Raw genomic sequence first — 27,210 nt, forward strand, 5'->3', positions numbered from 1 at the left:
CGCTTATACGTGAGTAAAAGAGACTGATGGTCGAGCCAATGATCAGAATCCAAAACCTACTGACATTGCTTCTGTACTTTTGGAACAAGGTAATGCTGGAATCCCCATGTACCCACCAGCCGATGGGGAACAACATGCCCCTTGGAAGTACGGTGGCCCGAATAAAGAGACATGAAACCTTGAAAGTTGAATGAAAAATCCTGCCAGAGACGTACCTTTGATGTGAGAAAGTCCTGGAGGGGCAGAGCCATGTTACACCGCAGAGCTAGTGGTGGCGTGGGGAGACGACGCAGAAGCGAGATGCCGCCAAACCAGCATAGAGGAGTGAAGCACCAGAGAGGTGAAGACTACAGAAAGCAAGTATTATCTGGTGGTGCAAGTATTATCTGGTGGTGCGACCACACTGCAGACATGGTGGGTTCAGAGCCCGCAAACAGGTGCCAAAACCAGAGAGTGAGGAAGGAGCGAGCCCTCGGTTCTCAATACGAGAACTGTAGAGAAGGAAAGCGCCAAAACAGGCGGAATAAAGAAGCTGAACATTTGCTGACGGAGACACTAAACAGGGTGAAGAGCGGCAACGCTCCCTACAGGATGCCACCCCACTGGAGCACAGCCGAATGTAGTGAAGGTACCAGGGTTGCCCAGGGTCGTGGAAGGCATACCGACAAGAGAACGAAAGGAGAAGCAAGTGGCATAAAACCACATACGGGTCAGTCCAACCCAGAGAGAGATTATCAAAAAGCGTTACGGGAGCCCTAGAAACACAAATATTGTACACTGGCAAACGCCAAAGAGACAGCCCAGGAGCTAAGAAATCCAGAGGGCCAGAGGGGTCTGGAGTGCCCCATTGAGACAAATTAAACTTTTCAACCTATAAATCAGCGGGGACCAATCAGTCAAGCCCAGAACAGGGACAAAGGGAACTTTGAGATATCCTTCGTATAAAAGTAATAGAAAGAGAGCGACCCAACTGTTGGAGACGGATTAGGGAAGAATTCCCCCACTTAAGGAAATTAAGACATTTTATTTATTTAAAGACATTACTTTTTTTCATTGAGGAGCCTAAGGAAAGACTTGGGGAACTTTTTTTTATAAACTGCCAAGAACAGACATTGGGAGTGTGTTGCGTAAGCCCTGAGACCCCCTAGTGGGACTGGCTTTTTTTTTTCTTTTTTTAGGTTTTCTTAAAGTGGTAGGGCCGGTTAGCTAATAGGTTTTGAAAAGAGGACTACTTTTGTTTTGACTGTAGAACAGCACCTTTAGTTTAGTTGTTAGGAAGGGAAATCCCTCTTAGCAATAAGGTTAGATAGGCGTTTTTCTTTTAAATTGAATAAAACCTTTGAAGGTATGTTCTCGAGTCGGATTCCTTCTGGCTCGCCATAATGACCACATTGTTTTTTGGTGTAGGTTGGTTTCAGTGTATGAAGGGATTTCCTGGTTATAGCGCTTTGCGCTTGTCCACATTTTAGCCAATGTATGAAGTTCTGTACCTCGCTGAGACTGTTAGGTAAGATTTCCACAGGGCTGGTAAATCTTCCTTGCCCGGTTCAACTCTAGAATTTTTTGCTTTTCTAGTGAGATCTTTTTCCACACTCACCTGTCTTTAACTCTTTTTATGGGTGTCATTTTTAAGACTCTACATAGTGTCTTTTTAAAGTTATCATGTCTAACAACTTATTGGCAGTAAGTGCCTGTTGTTGCTGGGTTGCCCTAGGGGCTCCCCCTTTAACTTTCTTGTGCTAACCTTGAGTGAACTACAGTTCCCAAGGGTAGAAAGGATCTTTGGATCCCTTTTACATTTACTTCTGTGAAACCAGCACACCCCACCTTATGTGGAGTGCTGGGGAGATACAATGTATCCCCTTTCACATTTAAACTGTAACAATTATGTTACAGTGACAAGCTTACCTTTAATGGCTGGTGGCAGTGATACCTTTTACTAATTTGGTGCACCTTTACCGCGTGCTGTAATCACAGCTGCAGTAAAGGCACCTAAGGGTGCTCATTTTTACCAAAATGGCCCCAGTCTTCTTTTTCTGCCATTTTAGTGTTTCTTGTCGTTTCTTGTTCCTTCCCCTGACATCCAGGGCGGGAAAATCCTTTGTTTGAGTTTTGTCTTCGGCGGGAGTCCCCTGGACACCCCGCCCAGGCTCCAGTCAGTCTGTAAGCACAGGAAGTGGGGGAGGGGTCCCAAACTTCCCCCTCCTTTGTCTTAGGTCTTCCTTCAACTGGGCCAAATCCCAGTGGGGGGTTGGCTGTCCTGATTGGACAGCCAAACGCCCCTTTCTTGTAAAATGCGGGGAGAGAATGCAGAGGTTGTGTTGCAGCTCCTGATAAATACTGGAAACCTGGAAGCTGAAGTGATGTCGACCACTGGAACTGAAAACCGAAGAGGATGACGAAGGAAAAGCGGCGGGAATGATTTCCAGCGGCCGGAGAGCCTGCTTTGTAACCAGAGCCTGCTGCAGCCCTTCCTTCTGATCAACCCGGGGTCTCCGAAAACGACGACCCGAACCCAGAGCCTGGTGAGACCCACTAGACTCAAGACGACCTGCATTTTGAGCCATCCCACGGGTTCCTGCGACCTTGCGTTCTTGCAATACCCCAATACCCTGGGACCTCCTGCCACTGTGCGGTGCATGGTCTTCCGAATTCCGAATCTCGCTGAAACTTCGTGGGCATCTTGGTCTATCTCCAGAGACACGAATCGAGTCCAAAAAGTCCCCTCACAAGAGTGCTGGACCTTTTAAACGACGAGAATTCAACCGCGATTTTCTGTCTTCATCTGTGCTCCTTGAAAAGGCGCCAAACCCGCAGAACCGCATTCAGCCGCGAGAGAAATCTTGCCTAGAGCCTTCTTCATCGATCCCTGCTGCAAAGTCCCTTCTGAGGTCTTGTGTTCAGTCTCCAGGACAAGGAATCCAGTGACCGGGTATTTGGCTGCAGTCCCTGAAGTTCTCCTGCTGCAATCTCTTCTTCAATGCTGAGGTACTGTGTTGGCTTGGGTATATACTTACCTTAAGCCTGTTGGGATTTCTGTGTAGTCCTGGGGTGTTTTCTGTGATTGGGAGGTCCCTCGTCCAGTACACCCAGTCCCACTGCTAGAATCCTGCTGGGGTGTCTTCTGTGAAGCCCCTGGACCCTCTTCTAACCCTAGAAGTAAAGTACTCACTTGTTTGCCCAGTTTTCCTAAGGAAACTCTGGCTTTTGCTACTAAAGAACACTGCCTGTTGGTCACTAGTCCTAGTGACCCCCTTCTGCCACTGAGAACACTCATGCTCTAAGGGAAAAGACTTTGAAGGGATTGGGACTTCTGCCTAGAAAAGAAATCAAGTGTTTTTACTTACTTGCAAAGAGTTGGTTGGTAACTGTAATTCTAAGAGTGAACAGTTACAAAAGTTCTTACTGATCTTGGATGTGTGATGCACTATTCTTAAAAGTATGGTTAACATCTTTCCTTCCTTAGCCACTGTTTTGCCAGTCTAAAAGAAAGTAGATCTGAAGGTATTTTACTTTCCTGTGATTAGGTTGTGCCTCTTTACAAAAGTAATGTGTTGGTATCACCAGGTTAGTCCTGCTAGGATAACTGTATGAGTGTCCCCCAACTGGGTCTTGCTTCCCCTGACTTGCTGCTAGCTGTCGTTAATAAGTCTACATTAGGTTGTTGCCTACCTAGAATATCTTTTCAGTAAAGTGTGACATTGGGTTTTACTTTCCCCTTCATTGTGAAGTTAAAGTAAGTGGGTTTTACTTACCTTGTGTTAGCTGTGTGCCATCCAAAACAAGTTACAAGAGTAATTGCTTATCTCAATCTGGGGTTCCCTGATTTCCAAAGCATCTGTAATTGTATATTACATCCATTAGGTTTTGCTCACCTGGTATAACTGTGTGTTATGACAAAAGTAGTTATAAGTTTTTACTGCACCTAGAATAAGTGTTTCACTATTCACCAAAAGTATATTGTCCAGTTGACTGTTTATGTGATTTGTTCCAAGAGTCACTGTACAACTGGAAGGGCCTACTGTCCTTGTATTACCAAAAGTAATCTAAAAGTAACCATTGGTCTTTTACTACCAAGGAATAGGCTTGGCCTATACTAAATGTGTACAACAAGGTTTTGACTTCCCTAGAACTACTGTTAGGTGTTCCAAATAAGGTGTATACTTGGGTCTGTGTACTTTCAAGTATAGTGTTGTGTTTTATATTGTGATTTCATATAATGTTTCAGTATTTACTTAACCCCTAGATTTATCTGGGCCTACTTGTATTTAAATAAATTCTTTATTTTTATAATACATAGTGTTTCAGTGTTTCTTTGGATCATTTGTATTACAATTTTCACTTGTACTGTATCTACTGCCCTCTCTCCCTCCTAAGATAAGCCTGGCTGCTCTGCCTACGCTACCATGTACTCAGGTGGTACAGTCTTATACTAAGAGTGGAGTCTTGTACTGCTTCAGTTGAATGGTTTTACTAGGCCCTTAACTGGACTTCAGAAAAACTGTCCTAACAGAGACACTATTTGCAATACGATGAAACAGCAAGTTTATTTTTTTTACTGTATTGTTAAGTACACTTGGTATAATGAAAATGATAAAGCCTTTACAAAAATTGTTATATAAGGAACTTTAATCGATTTTCAGGGAAAGCTCTTCGAGATACACTATGAGAATTTAGGCCACAGAATACCAAACATTTATTTCACACACTTATTCCACAAATTGGAAGGAATCTGAACTGTCAGACATTAAGGGTGGTAAGGGAAGATGTGAGAGAGAAGGTTCATGGAAAGGATCACACACCTCATTCACCTATCCCAAAGAAAATGGAAATGGCGAGAGGATTTCATTTAAGGGAAGGAAAAAGGTAAGCCATCATGTACCAAAATATAGACTGTCTCACAACCAGATATCCTAACAAGAGGATATACAACAGTGGAGGACCACATCAATGGAAGTAAGTACTGATCGTGCCTGCTCTGGCAGCACATACATCTTACGGGTAGACAAGGTTTGATAAAAATGGCCCAAAGGTGGAGAAGATCCTAAAAGGAGAGAGTAAGCGAGGAGAAAGGCTGAGACCTAGAAATGGTTTAGGGGTGGATGACCAGTTGAATCACACTGCTTTCAAAAGTTAATTGCTAAAATAGATTGATAAAATGGTTCAAAGGGAGTAAGGAGATTGCAAAATAAGAGGCGTCTAAAAATGGAAACTAGACCATGCTTTTTCACACATGGACTTGAATTCTTTGTATGTGTAACTTTTCAACTACACTAAAGAACGATAATGGATCGTACTGAAGCATTGTTTGGGAGTGTCGTATGTATCCAATAAAACTGAAATTATATTTTAAAAAGTCAGTATAATGTGTAGGGCATGTAGGCAAAGGAAAACATATCATGAAAAACTTAACACATTTACCTGAATCAATTCAAATTCACTGAGTTTCTTATTGAATTGTTTTCTGGTACCAGCATATTCTGAAGTCATTTCTAAATAGAGAAATAAAAAGTAAAAATAAACTGGCAACATTACAAGCACAATTCAAACATAAGTGAATCCACGACCAGTTATTATTCATTTTTTGGAGGAACGGACTTGTGCTTACTTTCTGAAAAAGGTATTCCTGATCTATAAAATGTACCTTTCACACTAAACTGTTAGCAATAGTAACACCACACATAGGTGAAAATATTCCAGTTAAAATGAATGGGCAATTGCTAAATGTGGTATAGACACTTCACTTGATTGTTGTAGTTTTGAATACATCAATACTTATTTATCAGAGTTCATGCATATTATCTAAGGGAGCTCCATTTTACATACCTATCAGTTTTTTGATAATCCCAGCAGATGCACTACCCATGCTAAATCTTCCACTGTTTAAGATATTCATAGCCACCTGCATGTAAGAAAATTGTATTGATTTAATTTTAACTTTCATTGAATATTTTTTTTAAAGAAATCTGCATTTCGGGAATGCTTTTGCAAGCAAGGATCTTCACACACAAAAAATACTTTAATATCTTGATGCAATACCGAGGATCAAAAATGTCAAAACCAAAGCAAATTATAGCATTTAGTTTTGGTGAAGAAAAGACTGAATGTTGTCTATCCTAAAATTGTAAGAAAGGGTTTCAACGTATATGTATGCATATCATCTCTCAAGCATTTCTTGTATTTCATCTTCAACATCATCTTCCAATCAGCACCTGTGCTAGTACAATTCTTTTCCTTCCTCTCCACTCCATTAGAGCATATTTTCTTCTCATTAGACAAATACATTTGGGAATCCAGACTCCAATCACAGTCAACGCACACATTCTATGCTTATCCTTTGTTGTCCTCACAGTTTACAGCTCTCTAGTCAATCAGCAAGTTTGAAATGAAGTTCTAATCACCTGTTAAGACTGCATTCCTTTTTGTGATTGTTTACACCCTGGGCAATGAGCCAAGGACAAGCTATGTCACAGGAAGCCACCCAAGTAAAGTTGCCTTTTTCCACAATACACAAGCTCTAATAGTGTTTGAGCCATTAGCATCAGGCTTCTACTGTGTGCTCGGTAACCTTTGCCCACGTTAGAGGCTCTTGCCTGCAGCACGGAAACAACCAACTTGGCCCATGGTCACCTACCACACAATAGAATCGTAAGTTGCAGGTTCTAACACCATTAGTTCCAGGGAATTACATTGTTCAAGGATGTTCACTCGCTACTATTCAGGTGGCTTATTTTAAGGGATCAATCACATCAAACTTCCACAAACTTCTCAAAGCCTGACTTCTATTACTCCTTCCCCATTAATGCAAAATATATACTATACATTTATGACCTGGCTTCCTCCATTTGTCTCCACTGATGCAGGGGATTTCTCAGTATAAGCAAATATGTGGCATCAGCGTTCAACTAATGTGTTCTAACTTCCACTGCAAACATGCCAGGTTTGAGCAGAGGTGAGAAGTTCAAAATATGGATTTATATGATTGTTGCCACCACTATATGCTTACAAGCTCTAGGATCTACTGCTCCTTTTTTATTTTTGTTTAAGGGGTTTTGGGCAGAGGTACCACATCCATAAATCATGATATATTGTAGGTTGTGAAAGTTGCCGGAGAACTATAATTTATTCTGAAATAAATGTTCAGCAAAAGTAAAAATACACACTATGTTCCAGTAACATCATGTCCACTTTTGTGACATGCATAAAACATGAATGCCAAGAAGCATTTCCATTCACACTTGGGTACCGTCACAGACTGAGGGATCAATGGAAGATTTGAGAAGCAACAGGCAGCGTATAACTGTTGTAGCGAGGTCAAAACACAGGTCAAAATATAGGTTAAGACCTATAGGGCCTAACACGGGACAGCTGTAACAATATAGTGACATGCCTCAATATGACTGTGCAGAGTTTCCAGGAAACACTCGGGTGAGGGGAATCTTCAAACCCTTGTCCAATGTAGAACTGCTGTCCTGAGCCCACGTTCCCAAATCTACAACAATTGATGATCAGTATTGCATCGCCTTGGATTCTTTATACGCTCTTGTTCATTGGTCCACCTGGTCCTGAAGCACAAAGTCCAGCACTTTATTCCCACTTTGTTGTGTGCAAGTTTCATGCAGCAGTCATTGTTACACACTCACAGCCAAGGGAGGAATGCAGGCTTCAAAGCCTACCACAAGTTTGGGTCTCCCGACTGTCTTGGGCACAATCTAAGTGAAGACCTTCAGTATGCCATTTATTATGCTATCAATTGCCCTTGCGTCCTACACTATATGTTGGCCACACACCATGCAAATTAATCACTACCACTAGACTCTACTACAGACCATGATTTTCTGGCTCGCCCTAATCATGTTCCCCTTCTGCTTAATACAGGACAACGTACCCTGTAGCAACAATAGCTACATAGCCCACCTGGACGGCCTGGCTAAACTAGGGTGCCCCAGACACCACCCCATCCCATGCCCCACTCCGTTCCTACCCTCTGCATCCCCTTTCCCCTCCACTTACCACCACCCTCTCACCTCCACATCCATCGTCATCCATGGCCTACCTACCAACAGCCACCACAGTCCCATTGCTAAGCCTAACCAAATCAAACTGACCACCAAACCTCCCGCCCGCTTTAAGCCGCCCGGCCCAACCCCCCCCCTCCCTTACTCCCAACCTCACAGCCCGCAATGACAGATTAGGCTCCAGACTCCCCACCACAATTTCTAAACCCAACTCCAAACCCTACACCAAATCTACTACAAAGCACATTGCACCAAACAAGCCCACACATCCCCCACTAAAAGGCACCCTACTCAACGTCAGATCCCTGGCTGCCCACCCCACAGAAATTGCAGACATTATCCTTACCAACGACCTTGACTTTCTAGCCCTAACAGAAACCTGGCTTCATGAGGCGTCCGGACCCCATTTATCGCTAGCCATCCAAGACAAATACTCTATCCTCAGAGCGGACAGACCAAACGCCAGAGGTGGAGGTGTAGTGATCATTTCCAAATCTGCCCTAGGCCTTAGACTAACCGACACAGTCGCACTCACATCCTGCGAGTTACTCACAGCCAAACTACAAACCTCCCCCACAATCACGATCACCATCCACCTCATTTATAGACGCCCAGGCCCTCCTGGGACCTTTGAAGAAGACATCACATCCCTCATCACCGAAAATTCCAAACCATCAGCACAAATCATGATCCTCGGAGACTTCAATCTCGGCTACCAAGACCCGAACGATGCACATGCTGCATCCCTAGCCAATGTCCTAACCGACCATGGTCTTACTCAACTCATTGCACTCCCCACCCACCAAAAATGCAGAACCCTTGATTGGGTAGCAACTCACAATTACAACTCAACCTGCAAAGACCCCCAACCTCTGGCATGGACCGATCACCACATGATCCCCCTTGAGGTGAACACCAATCAGGTACCGCCCAATAAGCACCCCATGGCACCAGCATGTCCCACCAGGATTAAACGCAACATTACTGCAGAAGCCCTACTACCACTGGTCTTACCTACCCTCAATGCTCTCCCAGCTAACGCGGACTTAAACCTGCTGATCGACACCTTCAATGAGTCCATGGCCAGAGCAATGGACACCGTTGCCCCCTTGAAAATATGCAAAGTTAAACCCAAAGCTCATCTGAACTCGTGGTACACCCCTGAGCTCAAACTACTCAGGAAAGAGAAAGCTAAGGCTCATCACACCTGGAAGACCAACCCCACTGCGGAAAACAAATCCAACCTCACGAACTTATCCTCACTTTACAAAAGCGAGATAATCCGGACCAAAAAAGATGCATACAACACCAGAATCACTCAGGCAGGTTCCTCCACTAAAGAATTATTTAAAATTCTGAAGGAACTAGAAAACCCTATTTCACCTCCGGAAACCTGCCTGAAAGACAAATCCTGGTGCACCAACATCCAGAACACCCTCAACAATAAAATTTTAGGACTCCAAACTAAAATCGAAGACAAACGGCAACAACTCTTCAACAACAAGGTCACCAACCTTAGCCTACCCACACCCAACAACACTAGCGCAGGCTTCTCGTTCAAAAAATCATCACCTCCCTGAAACCCTCTAACTGTAAAGGAGACCGCTGCCCGGCTCAGATCATAAAAGATGCTGCCAGAGAGCTCTACCCTTCATTACCAAACTCATCAACCTATCCTTCACTAATAACTCTATCCCCAGCAACTTAAAACAATCATGGGTTCTCCCTCTCCTGAAAAAACAATCCCTCGACCCGGCCATACCCACAAATTACAGGCCCATCACCACAGTCCCCTTCCTACTGAAAATCCTGGACAGAGTTGCATACATCCAAATTCAGGAATACCTAGAATCCAACCAACTGCTAGGAATACGTCAATCTGGCTTCAGACCTCAACACGGAACTAAAACCGCCCTTGTTGATCTCAAAAGCCAGATTGATGAAATTAAAGACAAAGGCAATGCTGCTATGCTACTCCTACTAGACCTCTCAGCGGCCTTTGACCTGGTCAGCCATGAAGTCCTCTGTAATCACCTTGCCACCGCAGCCCACTTCTCCTCCTCTGCCATCACATGGATACAATCCTTCCTGGCAAACAGAACCATGCAAGTCTTTTCCACTACAGCTGCAGCAGACCCCATCACATGCGGGGTCCCACAAGGATCCTGTGTATCCCCCACTTTGTACAACATATTTACAAAGCCTCTATTTGACCAACTGGACCGTCTGGGTGTCACCTACACAAACTACGCAGATGACACCCAGATACTCCTCACCATCTCTGGTAATTACCAAGAAGACTCCGCCCGGATTAACAAAATATTCTCCATCATTCAGGCATGGATGGCCTTGCATGGTCTCTGCCTGAATGATGAGAAGACAGAGCTCCTAATCGTCGGCTCCCCCAACACTCTAACTAAACTTGACCCTAGCTATAATAACATCACCATCGATGGCCATGCCATTCCCATAGCCAAAAGCGTAAAAAACCCGTGGTTTCTATCTAGATGCCAACACCAACCTTAGCAAACACACCAATATGACCGCCTCAGCCGCTGCTTATACCGGCAAGCTCATTAGGGCCAGCAGACCTTTCCTATCACCCAACAGCTGCCTCATCCTTGCCAGGGCCCTAATACAATCCAAACTGGATTACTGCAACAGCCTGTACCTGGCTGCTAATCAATCCGTACTCAACAAGCTGCAGGTAATGCAAAATAACGCCTTGCGCGCAGCCCTCAACATTCCCAGACAAGAGCATATCTCCGCTACTAGGAAAGCCTGCAAATGGCTATCCATACGCCAAAAAATAGATCTTAAAACCATCTGCCTCACATACAAAGCCCTCAATCACCTAGCACCACCATATCTGGCCAATAAACTCACCCTGAAACCTGCCACCAGATCCTCCAACACTCTCTGCTTATTAGTGCCCAGGTTCCACCTAAAAAGAGCTGGAGGGGTAAGCTTCACAGTGCTTGCCCCCCAAATCTGGAACTCCCTACCGCTTAAAATCAAAACTGTCAAATCCTTCCAGATCTTTAGGAAGCAGGTCATTAGCTGGCTGCTAAACAAAGAATAACGCCATTAACACCAGACCCGCGTGGTAACTGGCTTAGACACTGTATTTATTCTGGAAATTGTATATTGTACGTACTGCATATGCTCTGTTTACTGATCACTATATATATATATATGCATATATTATAAACTTGTACGAAGTATGCAACACTAAGATACTTCTCAACGCTGTAACCAAATTCTTAAGCACCCTTCTACCTCCGGGTTTGGAGCGCCATACAAATAAAATAAACAAACAAATAATAATCGACCGGCATAAACATCGATTTAATATATGTACCAGAGACTCAAGCTTACCAACATTGCGCCACATTCTGAAAAAAGGGCTTAAATGTGCCCCAGATTCGTCTTCAGGTTTTGAAGAATGGGTGTGGCGGTGCTTGGAGGATATCCTTCTAAAACACAAACATTTTTAGACTGCCAACTGATGTTTCCTTAAGACCAAACTTTATTGACCATTTCCTTTATTTTTGTTCTTAATTCTCTTCATTTTTTAATTTTGCTTGATACAATTAGAGATGTTTCTTAAAGCATTTCTAATTTCTCAAACTACTCCACTTTCTACTTTGGTTCACTTCAACTTTATCCCAATGCTTCCACTCCTTGTCCTTCTTCCTCCTCAATCCCAGTCATGTACCCCCCATTCCCTGACCTATCACACTTCTTTATACCTTAGATTGGTTGCAACATTAACAGTATTTATTCAGGCATTATCTTTAAATGTTAATGCAGTGCTCTATTGACATGCAGTTCCAACTGTTTGGCAGACTAGAGTTTTCTGTAATATTGCTATTAATTGCAATGTGGGTCATATTTTCATGATATAGAGGGTTTGTAGCCATATCATGCTCTAGTTTTTCCATTATTTTGATCACTACTATGAATGTGCCATTTCATGTTTAATTATTACCCCTTTTTTCACCTTTACTAAAAAAAAAAAATACCATCCAACAGTCCCACAATCAAATTGTGTTTGTCATATTTTTTTTAATTTATTTTATAGTGTAATTGTTTTAGTTTACATTTAAACTTTTATCACACTTTCCATTTCGTTTCATTTCGTTTCTTTTCCTTTCATTTCACTTTTATATCATGTCTGTCTGTGAGTCCTTCACCTCCAAAGGTATATGTTTGTTTATTCACTTAATTTATCCAGTCTTTGGCGTGTTTTCCTCAACTAATTCATCGTCTTTTTCTTTGAGGATTTTGTCCAAAAAGTTTACACCCGCGCATGAGAATCTGGGATTGTGTCCTTGAATAAAATAGTCCCATCGTTCCTCGTCGTTGCATTGGGTAATTTTTAACATATACCTTAGCATTCGCTTTCTTTCCTTTGACACGGCAGTGCAGTTCGTTATGAGATGCATCGGTGTCTCTAGTTGCCCCTTGTTTTGACAGAATCTGCAGCACCCTTCATTTGTGCCTCTTCCTTCAGTTCTGTTTTTATAGTCATTAGTTGGGTAGACTCCCAACCGAATTTTTAAAAAAGTGTTGCTCTATGTGTGTAAGATGGAAATTTTGCTAGATACTCTGGAAGCACGTTTCTTTTTCTATGTTCAACTGCCATGTTTTTTATGTTCTTTAGCTTCATCTTGGCCTCTCTTGTTGCAATCCAGTCCTGTCTCATGAGCTTTTCTTTTACTTTCTTGGGGTTTGTGACCAGTTCTTCTTTAGATGAGTCCATTTTTGATAGAACCTGCAACCATTCTCTTTTCCAATGTTTGAGGTAAGTTGAGCTTTTATCTAGTCCTTTGGTTGCCAGTAGTTTGAAGCTCTCGGCTGGACTGGCTTCACAGATTTTCCTCAGCATGCATAATGATTTCCATTTCATTATGGCTTCAAGAGACTCGAGCCCCAATTCTGCTCTTATTGCCACTATCGGAGTGCTCCTTGGAAGCTTCAACACTGGTTTCTAAAATCCACTTTCCAATTTAGACCATATTTTATATGATAGATTCAATCCAGCTTCGCTCCCATATGCTAAGGAGGGCAGAACTTTTTGAACATAGAACATTCTTACTGGTGCTAATGAAAATTTTCCATATTTACCATCTAAGACCCTTCCTTGTGCGCTTAGATTTCTAACTTTTGCCAGCAGAATACCTTCCCAGCTCTTTTCCACAGTTGAGGCATTGAGTCCGACACCTACGTATTTTATCATCTCTATTTGTTCGAGAGGTTCTCCTTCTATATGCCATTTAAATGTTTTCATTATGGCGTTGTTCTTTCCATTTATCGTCAGAATCTTTGATTTTCCCACGTTGATCGTCAGGTCATTTTTTTGCATGCAAGTCTGTAGGTTATTTATAAGTCGTTGCAGCCCGATTCTGGTTTCGTCTAGTATTACTATGTCGTCTGCATAGCATATTATCGACACTTCCTGGTTGTTTATTTTCGGGCTGAAGTGTCTTGTGCCTGTTATTTCTGGTATGTCCGCTAGAAACAGTTTGAATAATGTGGCTGCAAGCGGACAGCCTTGCTTCACACCCTTGTTGATTCTGATGTTGGACGTCAGATCCCCTCGGTCGTTCACTCTGATTTGGGTGGTCGTATTTTGATGTAACGCCCTTATTGGGTTCAATAATTCTGGTGGACACGACCATGATTTTAACTTTTCCCATAACTTTCTTCTGTTTACAGTATCAAATGCTTGACTTAGATCGATAAATGCCAAATGTAGTTCTTTTTTGAACTCTATAGCATTGGTTTTTAGCATTGATATAATGAATAGGTTTAGATCAGTTCCTGTTCGCTTAGTGAACCCTGTTTGGCGCGGATCGATGATGTTGTTCGTCTCTGCCCATTTTGTCAGGTTTTTCTGTAGATCTGCTGCAAAAAGCTTTCCTGTTATTGCTAGTAACGAGATTGGTCGATAATTTGTTGGCAGATCTCGTTGACCCTTTTAATATATTGGCACTGTTCTGCTTTTTGTCCATGTTTCTGGGATCTTTCTTTGAAATACAATTGTCGTGAATAAGATGTTTATTATCACTGCCCATGATTTTGGATCCTTCTTCAGGTGGATATTCGTTAACCCGTCAGGCCCAGCAGCGGAGGATTCTTTTAAATTCCGAATTGCAGTTTCAATTTCCACCTCGTCCATCATTTTCATCCAAGCGTGTGTTGTAATCCCTTCAGGTAAGTCCACGTCGTCAGCTTTAGCCGAAAATACTTCTGTATAATGTTTTATCCAATCATACTCAGAGACTCCGCATGTTAGTCTACTTTGATGGTTCAGGGTACAGTTATTTATTAAGTCCCATGTTTCTCTGGTATTGGACTTTTGTAGGGTCTTTAGCATAGATTCCCCTTGTTCTTGATGTCGTCTGGTTTTGAAATCTATAAGCCAGTTTTTATAGTGATTTCGGCATACCTTGATGCTCCTTTGTTTTTCTGTGTTTGAGTCTTTTTTCCTTTTTTTACAAGCTCTTATTTCCTTTCTTAGTTGTTTCCTCCTTTCTACTAATTGTCTGCTGTATTTGTGCTTGTGTATTATTGCATCAGTTTTAAGTCCTGAGCTGGTTATTTTGTAGGCTTCTAAGAGTGTTTCATAATTGAGGTGCCCCGTCAAGTTGTTTTCTGATTCGACGAAGACCTCTTTCAACGATAGAATGTTTTTCTTTGTCAGCCTTATTCGATTTGCCGACGGGTTTAAGGCTACGTTAGTACTGTTCCCATAATATTTTGAATTTTTCTCTCTTCTCCATGATGTTTTAAGGATGTTATGATCACTGTCATTTTGATGTAAGATTTCAAAGTTTTCTATTTCCAACATCACGGGTAAAGAGACCCATATGTAATCTATTATTGTCGATGCTTGGCCATTCGACCACGTTTGTTTAGCTGGAATGTCGCCACGTGTTTGACCGTTTAACATATGCAGGTTAAAACCTTTTGCCATCTGTGTCCATCTGGCCGCATTTGAGTTCCCCATCTGTAGTTCTTCCAACCGCGGGAGCCCGTTTGTTGTCAGGCATTTTATGTTTAGGTCACCACATATAATTATTTGACAGTTTGAATTCTGTTCCCTTCTTTTGACTATTATGTCTGTTATTGCTTGCAGAAACTGGGTGGTTGTTGTACCAGCAGGGTTCCAGTAGACGTTTATCACCAATAGGGAAAACATTTCCACATTTTTAGTGTCGCTGTTGGTTTCTAACAGAGTCCATTGTATGAGGTGGGTTGCATTACCTTTCTCCATAATCCGCCAGCCACTTCCCTTTCTTATTAATGTGATTAAGCCGGCACAAGGTCTCCCATCTAGTTCTTTTTTTGCGGGGTTCATGGCGATCTCGAAGTTTCTGCACGCAGGCACGTCATGTATCCAGGTCTCCTGTAAGCATATTATTGCAGCATTGTTTAATTGTGGGTTCTCCTTATTCATCAGGTGCTTAAAACCCCTTGTGTTCCAGGAGATCAGTGATTCCTCATTTCTTGCTTCCAACTTTTTTTGCTATCGGTCATTTCCATCTGAGGATAAGGAACTTGCTAACCATAGCCAATCTTCTTGTAGCTCTACCTTTCTTTTCAGACAGTCTTTTCTATCCTGGTTCGAATTTTCTGTTTTTCTTGAATCTTCTTTCACCATTTCGTCAAGTTCTCCATTTGTGTTTGCCACTGTTATTTTGAAGTTTTCTTTTTGCAATCTAACCGCTCCCTTTCGCGATAAAGGAATTTTTGCTGCATTTCTCTGTTCTCGAAGCGTTTGCTCTTTTATCTTATTGTCGTCTATTTTTGGATTGTTAACAACTTCTCGGATCTCGTAGCCTCGTTTCAACAACTCTATTTCATCTTTTAAAATTAATTCTTTGTGTGTTCTCGATTTCAAATGTAAAACCACTTTATCCACGCGTTCTTCGTAAACATATTCAACCACCGCTATGTCTTCATTTCTTAACTTTCTCAGTTTATCCACACAATGCAGCAGGGCTATCACGTTTTTACGGTTTAGGTTTTTTCCTTCGTTTTCTTCTAGCAAGTTTTCAACCAGCACCTTTTTTGGTAACAGGACTCTTTCGTTTTGCTGTTTTTTCATGTAATTGCGGTCCTGACCATCGGACTGTTTCTTCCTCGGGTGCTTCGGGTTCCACGAGTTATGCGTTTCTCTTGGCAGGTCGCTCTTAATCTTTGCTTTTTCAGTCGGAATCTTTTCGCTGATGGTTCTTTTTTCATCTAATGTTAAGAACCCTGGACGTTCATGGTGGTCGTCTTCATCCGAGTTCAAGTACAAGATCACATTATCCTTTTTTTAAATTTTTTTTTCACTTTGCAGCGGCTTTACTTCATTTTGCCCTTGACGTAAAAACTCGGCCACTTCCGTTGGATGTTGCATGTTATTTGCTGCCGCCTCTTCAATATAGAAAGAGGCGTCCTCGATCAGATCTCTCGATTCGTCTTGCGACTCTAGGTCGCTTTCTTCATCCTCGGTGATCAGCACTACCTGCCTTTCACTTTGTTTGGGAAGAGGTTGAGTTAGTCGTTCTTTTTCTTTACTTAAGGTCACTTCTTTGTTTTCTATTATTTGTTTAACATTCCTAAATATCGATCGTATGCCTTTTAAAGATCCCTCCCCTTTTTTTGCGGTATTCGGATTTCTCTTTTCTTTAATCTCTTCCGTTTTTGTTTTTTTATTATTTTTTTATTTTTTTATAGCTTCGGCCGCATTTTTTTGGGTCTCCTGTCCTTGTTTAGGACCGAACAGGGGATAGTGCTCGTCTTTGTTCAAGTTTTTCGTTATATACTCATTTTCTCTCATTGCAGCTAAGAGATCGTCGGCTTGCTTACTCCTATTGATCATCATCGGATCTTCAACCGGACCTTCATTGGTTTTTTCCTTACAGGTCGTGTTTTCGCCAATGCTACATGCTCGTTTTATTGAATCGTCTGAATCTTGGGCTCTTGTTTTATATGACGTGCCTTTGTTCATTTTTTCACTATGTATCGTTACTGGGCAGTAATCTTGGTTTTCTTTATTATAGCCCTCGAAGCTGCGCGTATCGGGTCTGATTTCCCTAATGACCGTTTGTTTTGTAGTTGATTCTACGCACTGGAGTTTTTGATTCCTCTCTGCCGATTCAGTGGTTTTCCGCATCCATTTTAATGAATCTAGCAATGCGTTTGTCAGGATATCTTTTTCTTGTCTATCTCCACTTGCTAGGTCAAATAGTCTCCTTTGCCATGCTGTTGAGGTTTCTGCTTCTTGATTTAACCTCGCTTCTAGTTTTAGAGCGGTTATTTCTTGAGCTGTTAGCTTAGTAAGCATCAGGGCTACAAGAGCGTTATTGTCCTTTACATTTTCACTGATGGATTCGTACAGTTTCATGTATGGGGCCAACGAGATTGTTAAGGCGGCCATAACATTATTCTGCAATTGTATTCCCAATTCTGGGGATGAAGTTGGACCTACAGCTACTTCTTCGTTGATGTTCGTGCTCTCTTTAGTGTATCCTGTTAGGTTTTTTTTTAATACTTTGAGAGTTAATGGTGTGTTGAGCCTTTCTTTGTGGTGAGCATAAATCTGTTTGTGTTGCGGTGGATGTCGTAGCGATGTCGCATGACTTTTTCCCTTCTTGGATATGAACATTAAGGAACCGGCGCCTCTTTTCAAATGTTGAGTGCAAGCATCTTTTGTCAGTTGGCGAGCATACCGGTGTATCAGCATCTTCAAAGTTGAGAAACTGCTGGGTTCTTAGTGCCCTACACGGGGTCTTCTCGGTTCGATGTCCATAAGTGCTGGTCTTTGTTTTTGTTCTTACTCCCAGGTCTTTTAGTTCCTCACTCCCTGGAGAGGGACTGCTTTCCTGGCCAGGTTTTAATCTGTTCCCTGTTGTTATTCTCTTCATTGTGTTTCCTTCCATTGTTTTAATAAAATGTTCTCTCCATTCATGTTCACCGATCTCTTCGGCGATTGAGGTTTCCTGACCACTGTTTTTGGCGGCAGGTCTTTTCCCGATTATGGGGGAATTCAGTTTGTTCTTTGCTAATTGGAGAAGCTGGTTGATCTGTCTGTGTGAGTCAGTCCCGTCTTTCTGACTAAGTCCTCTTTTCTGCGCTCTTTGCTTGATTAATGATTCCAATTTTTTGTAATCGTTCTCATTTGGTCCTGCATCCATTTGTGCCTTTTTGTTATTTAATTGTTCTCTGGAGACATTCAAGACATCCTGTGATGTTCTACTATTGTCTGTCTTGTGGTTCTCTCCTTTATGACTTATTGATAGTATTTCAGAAGCATCTGAGTAAACTGATTCGTCCAAGTCTTCATCAATTAGTTGTGTGACTTTTTCAGTATTGTTTACGCTGTTAATATCTTCATCTTCAATTGTCGTTATAACTTTGTTTTTTTGATTTTGCTCTTCCAGTATTTCTGGTGGGTATTCTCCGTCGTGTTCTCCGTTTATCGTTGTTGGACTGCCCTCGTTCCTTTCTTCCACGGGAAAACTTTCTCTTATTTCGTCCCCTTCAGTTCTTAGATCAGTCCGAGATCTGTTAGTTCGGCGTCTGTCACGTTTAGGTGTTCAGCTAGCGATGGTGTTGCTAGATTTGTTTCTTCGCTGTTTTTTTTCCTTTTCACTTATGCACTGATATACCATTACGTTTTCGCCTGGGGGTAGGGACTGAACTTTATCTGCCCTCTCTGTTGTCGGACTTTCCCTGGAGGCTTTCTCACTAAAAAACATTTTTTTCATCATATACTTTTATGATAGTATTTATTTGTGCGGATGCTGATGTTGAAGGTGACTTAGCTCTTTCTATTGTCAGTTTGGATTGGTTGATATTTGTACCGCCTTTGATTGCTTCCCTCCTCAATTCCCTCTCTCCAATCTCTGTATTTTCTGAATTTTTGATCAAGTCAGTGTTCGATAATCTGGGAAAGGCAGGGATCTTACCTCTTTCTTTGTGTATGTCGTGGTTTTTCCCCAGTCTCTCTCGTTGTTGCAGTGGGAGTCTTAAGGTTGCTCTTGTAAAGGGGCGGGCTTTTACCCCTCCTGGAGAGATGTTACCGCTGTCTTCTGTTATTATAGTGGAGGCCATCCTTCTTAGCCTCTCTTTGTGATTGTCTAATTAATTTCGAGCACGGTCCTTGTGCCGCAAGACTTGCGGAATATTGAAATACGGAATTCTGTAGATAGGGTTCCTTTCCGGCTGGTTTTTAAAACTGGACTGACATGGATTTGCGTTCATAGAGGGGATCAAAGAGATAATTTCTACGCAGTCTACCCAGGTTGAGGTGGTGCGCCCCAGCGCCAAACAGCCGCACAACAGCCGGTTTGCTTTACTCCCCCGGGCTTAACGCCGCGAGGGTGAGTGTCTCCGTGTTTTCAGGCGGCTGGGGGTCACGTGATGCCTCACGTGTGTCTGTCAAGCCACGCCTCCTGCAGGAAGCAGGCACGGGACAGAGGACCAGAGAGAGCCCCTTCACGGCTCTGAAGCGTTCGTTTTTCTGCAAAAAGCAAAAAGAAAAAGATGCTGCTCAAGGTAGGTGCTGCAGCGTTTGTCATATTGGCATAGTAATCCAATGGAGCGCTGTAATACTTTTTAAAATTTCTATCTGTGCGTGCACAACATCTTCTGTTTTTATACCCTTTTTTCATGTTTATTGAAAACCAACATCTTGACACTCGTTTTGCAAATCACGTGCTTGCTTGCATAATAACATCTTTTAACGGTTCTAATAATCAGATTACTGTTTTGTAGTATTTCTGCACCACAGCACACATTAGATTCTCCTGCTCTTCAATAGATTTGAGATATGTGTTTGTTTGGATAATGTAAATTATACTATGTGGGAACTTATTGTCTACACAAAGGTACATTATATTTACATATATATGTTTAGATTGTCAATTAAACAAAGGCCTACATTTTTATGTAAGTTAATGTTTTCCTAAGGCCCCAGGCAAAAACACACTTCTTGTATGTTTAGATTAAAAGGGATTCTTTTTCTTTAAGGAGGTTAGTGTCCTGCTTCCTCTACTTATTTAATATGGAACCTTCTTTCCCCATCTTTAAATATATTGGTTTATATTTTACCTCTATTCTTCAGTTTTTTGTATATTTCTATATTGCCATTATCGAAATATATTCCATCGGACGATGGATTCAGAACTCCTCTTTTGCGAATATAATTTTTCACCAATATTTGCTGCTTTGCACACCTTACAATTTAGGGTCAAAATCTTTTTGAAGACACTTGGAACACACATATCCTTTGTATTTGTTCATCCTGTTTTGTAATTAAAATATGGTGTGTAATTTCTTTTCCAGTACATTTATTTGGTTTTCCACGCAATATGTAAAGCAAACAACCCTTGCACCCCCGGACATAGTAGTCAGAATGACTTGGAGTAGGTCACTGTGATCAAGGTCGACATAGATATGTGTTCATCGCTTACCTATCAAGCTTAATGCTCTCAGTCTTTTCAGGAAGGATAAACAATTGTAGTCCTTTTTCATATACACCAGGAAGGGGCTCCATGCATATCTAAAGGTATTCCCCTTCCCACTGATATCTGCCATTAGCCTCTCTGTTTAGCCAGACACCAGATGAAGGTAGAGTTGGTTCTCTCCATTTCGCTAGCATGGTTAGTTTGTATACTAGCATGTGGGAGGCTAATTTATCCCAGCCAGCAGTGGGCAGCATTACTTCCCCCTCAGAATCATATTGAGTTGGGTCCATCGGGCAGTCCACACCCAACACTGCCTTCAAATTGGAGCGCACCTCCAGCCAAAAGTATTGTATGCTAGGACAGCCCCACAGAATATGCAGCAAAGTTCCCTTGTCTCACCTACAACTCCAGCACTGGTCCAAAGGAGTTTTCTTCACTTCTAGTAGCTTTTCTGGTATGTAATGCCACCAGAAAATGTAAATTTTATATTGAGACTCTGCGAGGTGCCTTCAGAAGTACGCGTGTTGTGTGTTCTTGAATATCCTTTCCCATTCCTCCTCACCCACATCCCCCATCCCTTGCAATAGGAGTGATTGGTCAGGGTCGCCCTCCTTATTAAGGATCTCATATAATTTAGAGATCAGTACCCTGTGGAGGCCAAGACTTGAAAGATTGGTTCCCAGGCGGTGAGAGGACGGACTGCTGAGCTTTTAATGCGAGGGTCCCAGTGTTGCAATTAAATCTGTGCCCCTTGTTTAATTTGTAGTCCCACTTCAGCGTCTCAAACAACCAAACTTACACATTGTGAAAGAAGATGCCTATTTACAGAGGCCTTGATTCTCCCATGTATTGAAGGTTGGGTCTTTCCGTGCAGGCATGAATTCCTCGCTGTGTGTAACCGAGGTACAGGGAGGAGGGAATGACATGCAGCCTGACGCTGTCCCATGCTTCCATTGTAGATGTTGTGATTGGATTACAGTATAGGATTGTTACTCTGTTACTTAGGGAGCCAGGGCTGTGTCCGCAAGTATCTGCCTAAAACAGACTGCGCCAAATATACTGTAAGGAAGGCATGGTATCGAAGTAAGACAGACACAAGTGACTACAGTTCAAGTGTGTTTATTGAACTTTCACAAAGGGGTGAAAAACGCCTATCTAAACCTAAATTTACAGATGGGAGCAAGCTACGACCATCAAATAATAATAATGCAGTCGTAGTGGAGTCTTGTCAAAATAAAAGGGCCTAGCCTAAAAAACCTATTGCCATTCCTTACGGCTAATTTACATATCATGTGGGGGAATGTTCCATGCAAAAGAAATGAGTGTTCACAAAATGATAAGTCAGGATGTTCAGGCCGTTGACCTCCCTTCCCTGCGTTTTCAGCCAGGGCAAGGCAGTTCACTCGAGCCAAGCACACACCCTGGCTTCCTCGACACGAGGTTACAGTTCCCATTCCAGCATCAGGGTCTTCTGTGCCAAAGTCTCTTTCCTTATCAATGTCTTTTGATTCAGAAGGCCTGATGAACAAAAAAAAAATTATAGAAAATTATTTTCTTCTTATAATTATGCGATTCAGGTGTCTCTCCCTGGATCCCTCTCAGCCGGGCTCAGATCTCAATTCTATTATAGTGTATCCCCCTCTTCCGGGCTCAGATCCCTTTATTTTAAGGTTCCAAAAATATTCCTTCTTGGGTGACTCACAGTTCACTGTGGATCCCCCTCAGCCGGGCTCAGATCCCTTTTCCATTTTCAATTAGTCTCCCTCAGCCAGGCTCAGACCAATTTCAGTTCAGTTGATACTTTAAGACTTTCCAATGTGCATGGGTTCAGCTTGACCCGTCTCAGGACAACTTCGATCAATGCAGCCGCCATTCAGTTGGATACCTAACAGAGATCTTCGAATGAGCAACCATGTGGCCCCGGATCACTCTGTACACAGTATCTTGTTTGGCTTTTTCAAAGTACATTCACTCCTTTAGTTTACACTGGTTCGCGCCTCTCATTACATGCGCTTCAAACAGTGTCCTTTGTGGATTTCTTCATACAATGTTGCTACTTGCAACCTTGGTTCAAACACAAGCTGATATCTTATCAGTTTCTCCGACTCACCGGCTGTTCTTTTAATGGGGCAGCTTTCTTGCAGGAGCCAAGGACAGTACCACAGCAACAATCGCTCCTCCCAGACTGGGTTATCGACACGGCAGGGCCCCGGATACCTTTGATGCGCAGAGTAGGATTGTTCATCTTCAGTTCCCGGTCTTAGGCTTCTCACTTTCCAAGGCTCATGAAACTAACGGTTTCTGAAAGTTAAGGGTACTTCCCGCCTTGCAACCCTCTTCGGTCTCGCCCCCTTTCTTCTTGTGTTAAACTGCCATCTTAGAACTGCTGCTTCCTCGTGTGCTTTTCCTCGCTCGGAGTGTGCTTTCGTGCTCTGCCTTTTATCCTTGTGGGGAACTATGATGGGAGTCCGGTGTGTTTAATGATCAGTAATTACCTGACTTTGCCTGACCATGGTGTTGTGACATGTCAGGTATACGGCTCTGGTGTTAGTCCGCTGTCGCTCACGATGAACTGTCCGTGAGAAAGTGTGTCCGGAAAGAGAGGTGGGGGGGTGACCTAGGTATCCAACCTCATAGGATGGCGATAAAAGTGTTACAGGGAAGGGGATACCGCGTCTCACACTTTGGTGTCCCACTTAAACTCCCCGAAGACCCTTCTCATCCAGGTGATCCTCCCACACTGGTCCATCCCCAGGAACTGGATCCAATAGCGATGGCCGCGTCCTGGCCACCTGGATGACAGATGCCTGGGGACTGGTGGGTGAGACACCTTCAGGTTTCTCCCATACTGTTCCCCTATGTGAGGTGGACAGGATTGGTCTTTGTCCAGGTTCTTCATGGTTAAGAGCTGGGAAAGAACAGGGATGAGATATATCCAGGGACTCTTGCATAATCCACTTTCTTTGACGGTATAGTTAGAGGTGTGGCGGTTTAGTCAGTCTCTCGAAAATATCCCATGAACTGGTCTCTAGGGATCTTATGTTCTAGTTTTTCCCAGTCCCATATTGGAGAATTCTTGGAGTAGTAATTTGAGTGCCAGCAATCCTGGGGTGAAAACTCTCTAGAAGGAGGTGGAGTTTCCTACAAGAGAGTGGAAAAGGTAGGGAAATCCTGACCCAGAATAACTTCTTCGGTGAATCCAGGAATAATGGCTGATGATATTAAACAGGATTTGCCCCTGATGTTAATGTGTACAGGGATTTTGGGGTATACTTCATTGTCCCAGTGTACATAGTTAACTCTAACTAGGGTAGCGTTCTCGAGTTCTATTGTTGTGATCAAGTCCATTCTTATAGCAGTTTGCTTGCTGCCTGAGTCAATGAATGCCTTTACTCGCTTCCCATTCACCCAAGCCTTTTCATACAGTAAAGGACTGACACAAACATATGGCAAAGGTCTCAAGATCATCTTCGGGTTCTTTCCACTCTTCTCCCTTTAAACAGCCTATTTCTATAGGTTTGTCTTACATTTTTCAAACAGTGCCTTGCCAAATGCCCAGTTTCTCTACATGAAAAGCAGGTACGAGGGGGTGGTCTGCTTCCTTTAGGTTCCTTCCTCTTACTTTCATCTTTGGTTTTAAGCTCAGATCTCTTGGCTTCTAGTCTCTATCTTTTCACCTTCTTCCTTCGAGGAGAGTCGCATCTCGCGTCGTCCGAAGAAGGTTTGTTCGATGGGGTAGTCGATGGGGATTTCTTGGGGTTTCTACCTACTGCCAATTTCCCCCTTCAGAGCTCTTCCGGTCAGATTGGCATTTCGAGCAGGCCAACGTCTTGTGCTCCACAGCGAGACATCACAAGCATACTCAATGCGGATCGTTTCTCAACATCTTGGAACTGCAGTCTTGACACTTTTTAAACCAGGTCTTCGGGGTAGTTGGTGTCGAAGATGAAGACATGTTCATATTTCGCGAATTAAACTATTGAAGCGCGCTGTAGTTCTCGAAGCGTAAGCTTACTTGGAGAAACAGAACGGACGCCAATGGGTGCTGAGCATGCTATATATATATATATATATATATATATATATATATATATATATATATATATATATATATATATATATATATATATATATATATATATATATATATATATATATATATATATATATATATATATGGGATACATTACTCACCGTAATCGTATTTCTGATGCTTGTATCTGCTTAGATTCACATGCTGTGCATAGGCCGACATCTAGTGGAAGCTGCGGAGTATTACAGTTTGTTTTTCGAAAGTCGAAAATGGGCGTCGACACAGGCGTGCCAGTAATACTATCCCTAGTGTGACGTCCACTGTACCCAAGATCCCTCACGCGTGTAGGATCCTCAGATTGTATTTTTTCTGACATGAGGAAGCATGAGGAGTAGCGTGAGTACAGATAATCCAAGCAGATAGACAGAAAGGTAAGACTACAAGCAATCATGCGCCTTCTCTCGGAGGGGAGGAAGGGTGGGTCGCATGTGAATCTAAGCAGATACAAGCATCAGAAATACGATTACGGTGAGTAATGTATCCCTTCTGAGGCTTGTGGAATCTGCTTAGATCACATGCTGTGCATAGATTAGCGAGCAGTACCAGAAAAAGGAGGTGGGATGTGAGAAGGGTCATGAGCAAACAGGTGTCTTAGAACCGCTTGTCCCACTTGTGTATCTGTCTTGGAATGAGTGTCAATGCAGTAATGCTGAGTAAAAGTGTGAATAGAGCTCCAAGTAGCCGCTTTGCAAATGGTCTCGAGGGGAACATTTGCAATGAAAGCCAGAGTGGCACCAATGCCTCTAGTAGAGTGGGCCCTTGGCGTAAAAGGCAGAGTCTTTTTAGAAAGAGAGTAACACAGCTGTATACAGTTGATAATCCACTTCGAGATAGCGCCCTTAGAGACGCGATCCCCCTCTCTGCCTGTAGCTACGGAGACAAACAGTTGATCTGTTTTCCTTAGCGGTCTGGTTTTATTTACATAGTATAGGACCGCCCTACGCACATCTAGGGTGTGTAGTTTCACCTCAGCCGAGCTTTGCGGGTTCTGGAAGAAAGTCGGAAGCTCGATGGACTGGTTTACATGGAACTTGGATATGAATTTAGGTGAGAACCTAGGGTGTGTGCGTAAAACCAGTTTGTCCTTGTGGATAGTAAAGAAAGGATCCTGCACTGACAGAGCCTGAATTTCACTGACCCTTCTTATGGAGGTAATGGCTACTAAGAAGGCCGTTTTATAAGTCAGGTGTTTGAGACTACTTTTATGCATGGGTTCGAATGGGGGTCCCATGAGCTTAGCTAGCACCACGTTGAGGTCCCATCCTGGCGGTGGGTTCGAAATAGGAGGGTGAAGTCTCTTTACTCCTTCCATGAAGGCTTTAACCACTGGTACTTTCCACCACGAGACCTTGTTATGGGATGTGGTGTAAGCCGAGAGGGCTGCCAGGTGTACTTTCAGCGAGTTAAAAACCAACCCTGCATCCAGCAGGTGGAGCATGTATGTCACAACGTTGGAAGGAGTGCAATCAACCGGGTTGATTTGTTTATTCTGGCACCAGATAACGAATCTTTTCCACTTATCAAAGTAACAGTGCCTTGTATTTGGTTTCCTGGACTCCTTTAGAATGTCCATACACCTCTGTGGTAATTTGAGATGTCCAAACTCTATGACTTCAGGAGCCATGCTGCTAGGTTCATAGAGTTGGGTTCCTGATGCACTGTTTGACCCTGTTGCTGGGACAGTAGGTTGTACCAGGCTGGGAGTCTGATGGGTTCGCACACCGCCATCCTGCGTAGGTGTGGAAACCATGGTTGTCTCGCCCACATGGGAGCAACTAGGATGAGCGTCATCGATTCCTTGTTCATCTTGTACACCACCTTCCTGATGAGGAGTTGGTGGAAAAGCGTACGCAAACATCCCTGACCAGTTCATCCACAGGGCATTCCCTTGGGAGTCCGGCTGGGGGAACCTGGATGCAAATCCTGGGCATTGTTTGTTTTCGCTTGTGGCGAATAGGTCTATAGTGGGGAAACCCCACTGAGAGAAGAGATCTTCTACTACGTCTCTGTGAAGGACCCATTCGTGTTCTTTTGGGAGGGAGTCTCTGCTTAGAGCATCCGCTAGGGAATTGAGCTCCCCTGGAACATGTTGCGATGACAGGAAGATGTTCCGTCTGAGTGCCCATATCTATATTTTCTGGGCAAGCTTGGACAGATTTGGCGAACGAGTCCCCCCTTGCTTGTTCAGATAGAACATGGCTGTCGTGCTGTCCGTCCTGATCTGCACCGACAAGTTCAGTAGATGGGGCTCGAACGCCCTTAGCGCTCGGAATACTGCCAGAAGCTCTAGCATATTGATGTGGTTCTTGGCTACTGAGTGAGACCAGAGACCCTGAGCTGTGTGGTGGAGATGGTGAGCTCCCCACCCAGTCAGGCATGCATCTGTAGTCACCACGGCTTGTACTTCGGGATCGTAAAAGGGTTTCCCCCTTGCGAGATTCTCTCTTGTCCACCAGTGTAGGCTCTGTACGAGTGTTGGCGAAACGACCACTAGATCGTCCCAATGACCACTTGCCTGAGACCACTGTTTCGCCAACCATTCCTGCATGGGACGCATGCGCAGACGCGCTTGGGGGACCAGGTAAATGCATGACGCCATCATGCCCAGTAACCGCATAGCTTTGCGTACTGT

General features: G+C 43.1%; 1 protein-coding gene across 3 annotated transcripts in view; it reads right to left on the reverse strand.

The window, feature by feature from the left end:
- Nucleotides 1–27,210, reverse strand: part of ACAD9 (acyl-CoA dehydrogenase family member 9) — a 1,303,923-nt gene that overhangs the window by 675,141 nt on the left and 601,572 nt on the right. For all 3 annotated transcript variants that reach the window (XM_069643962.1, XM_069643964.1, XM_069643963.1), the window contains exons 9-10: nucleotides 5,827–5,902; nucleotides 5,422–5,492 (exon numbers count right to left, since the gene is read on the reverse strand). In XM_069643962.1, coding sequence (XP_069500063.1) covers nucleotides 5,422–5,492; nucleotides 5,827–5,902 — 147 coding nt within the window. The remainder of the gene's footprint in view (nucleotides 1–5,421; nucleotides 5,493–5,826; nucleotides 5,903–27,210) is intronic.

The sequence above is a fragment of the Ambystoma mexicanum genome, chromosome 2p (genome assembly GCF_040938575.1).
Source record: "Ambystoma mexicanum isolate Mex_15411 chromosome 2p, UKY_AmexF1_1, whole genome shotgun sequence".
NCBI lineage: Eukaryota > Metazoa > Chordata > Amphibia > Caudata > Ambystomatidae > Ambystoma > Ambystoma mexicanum.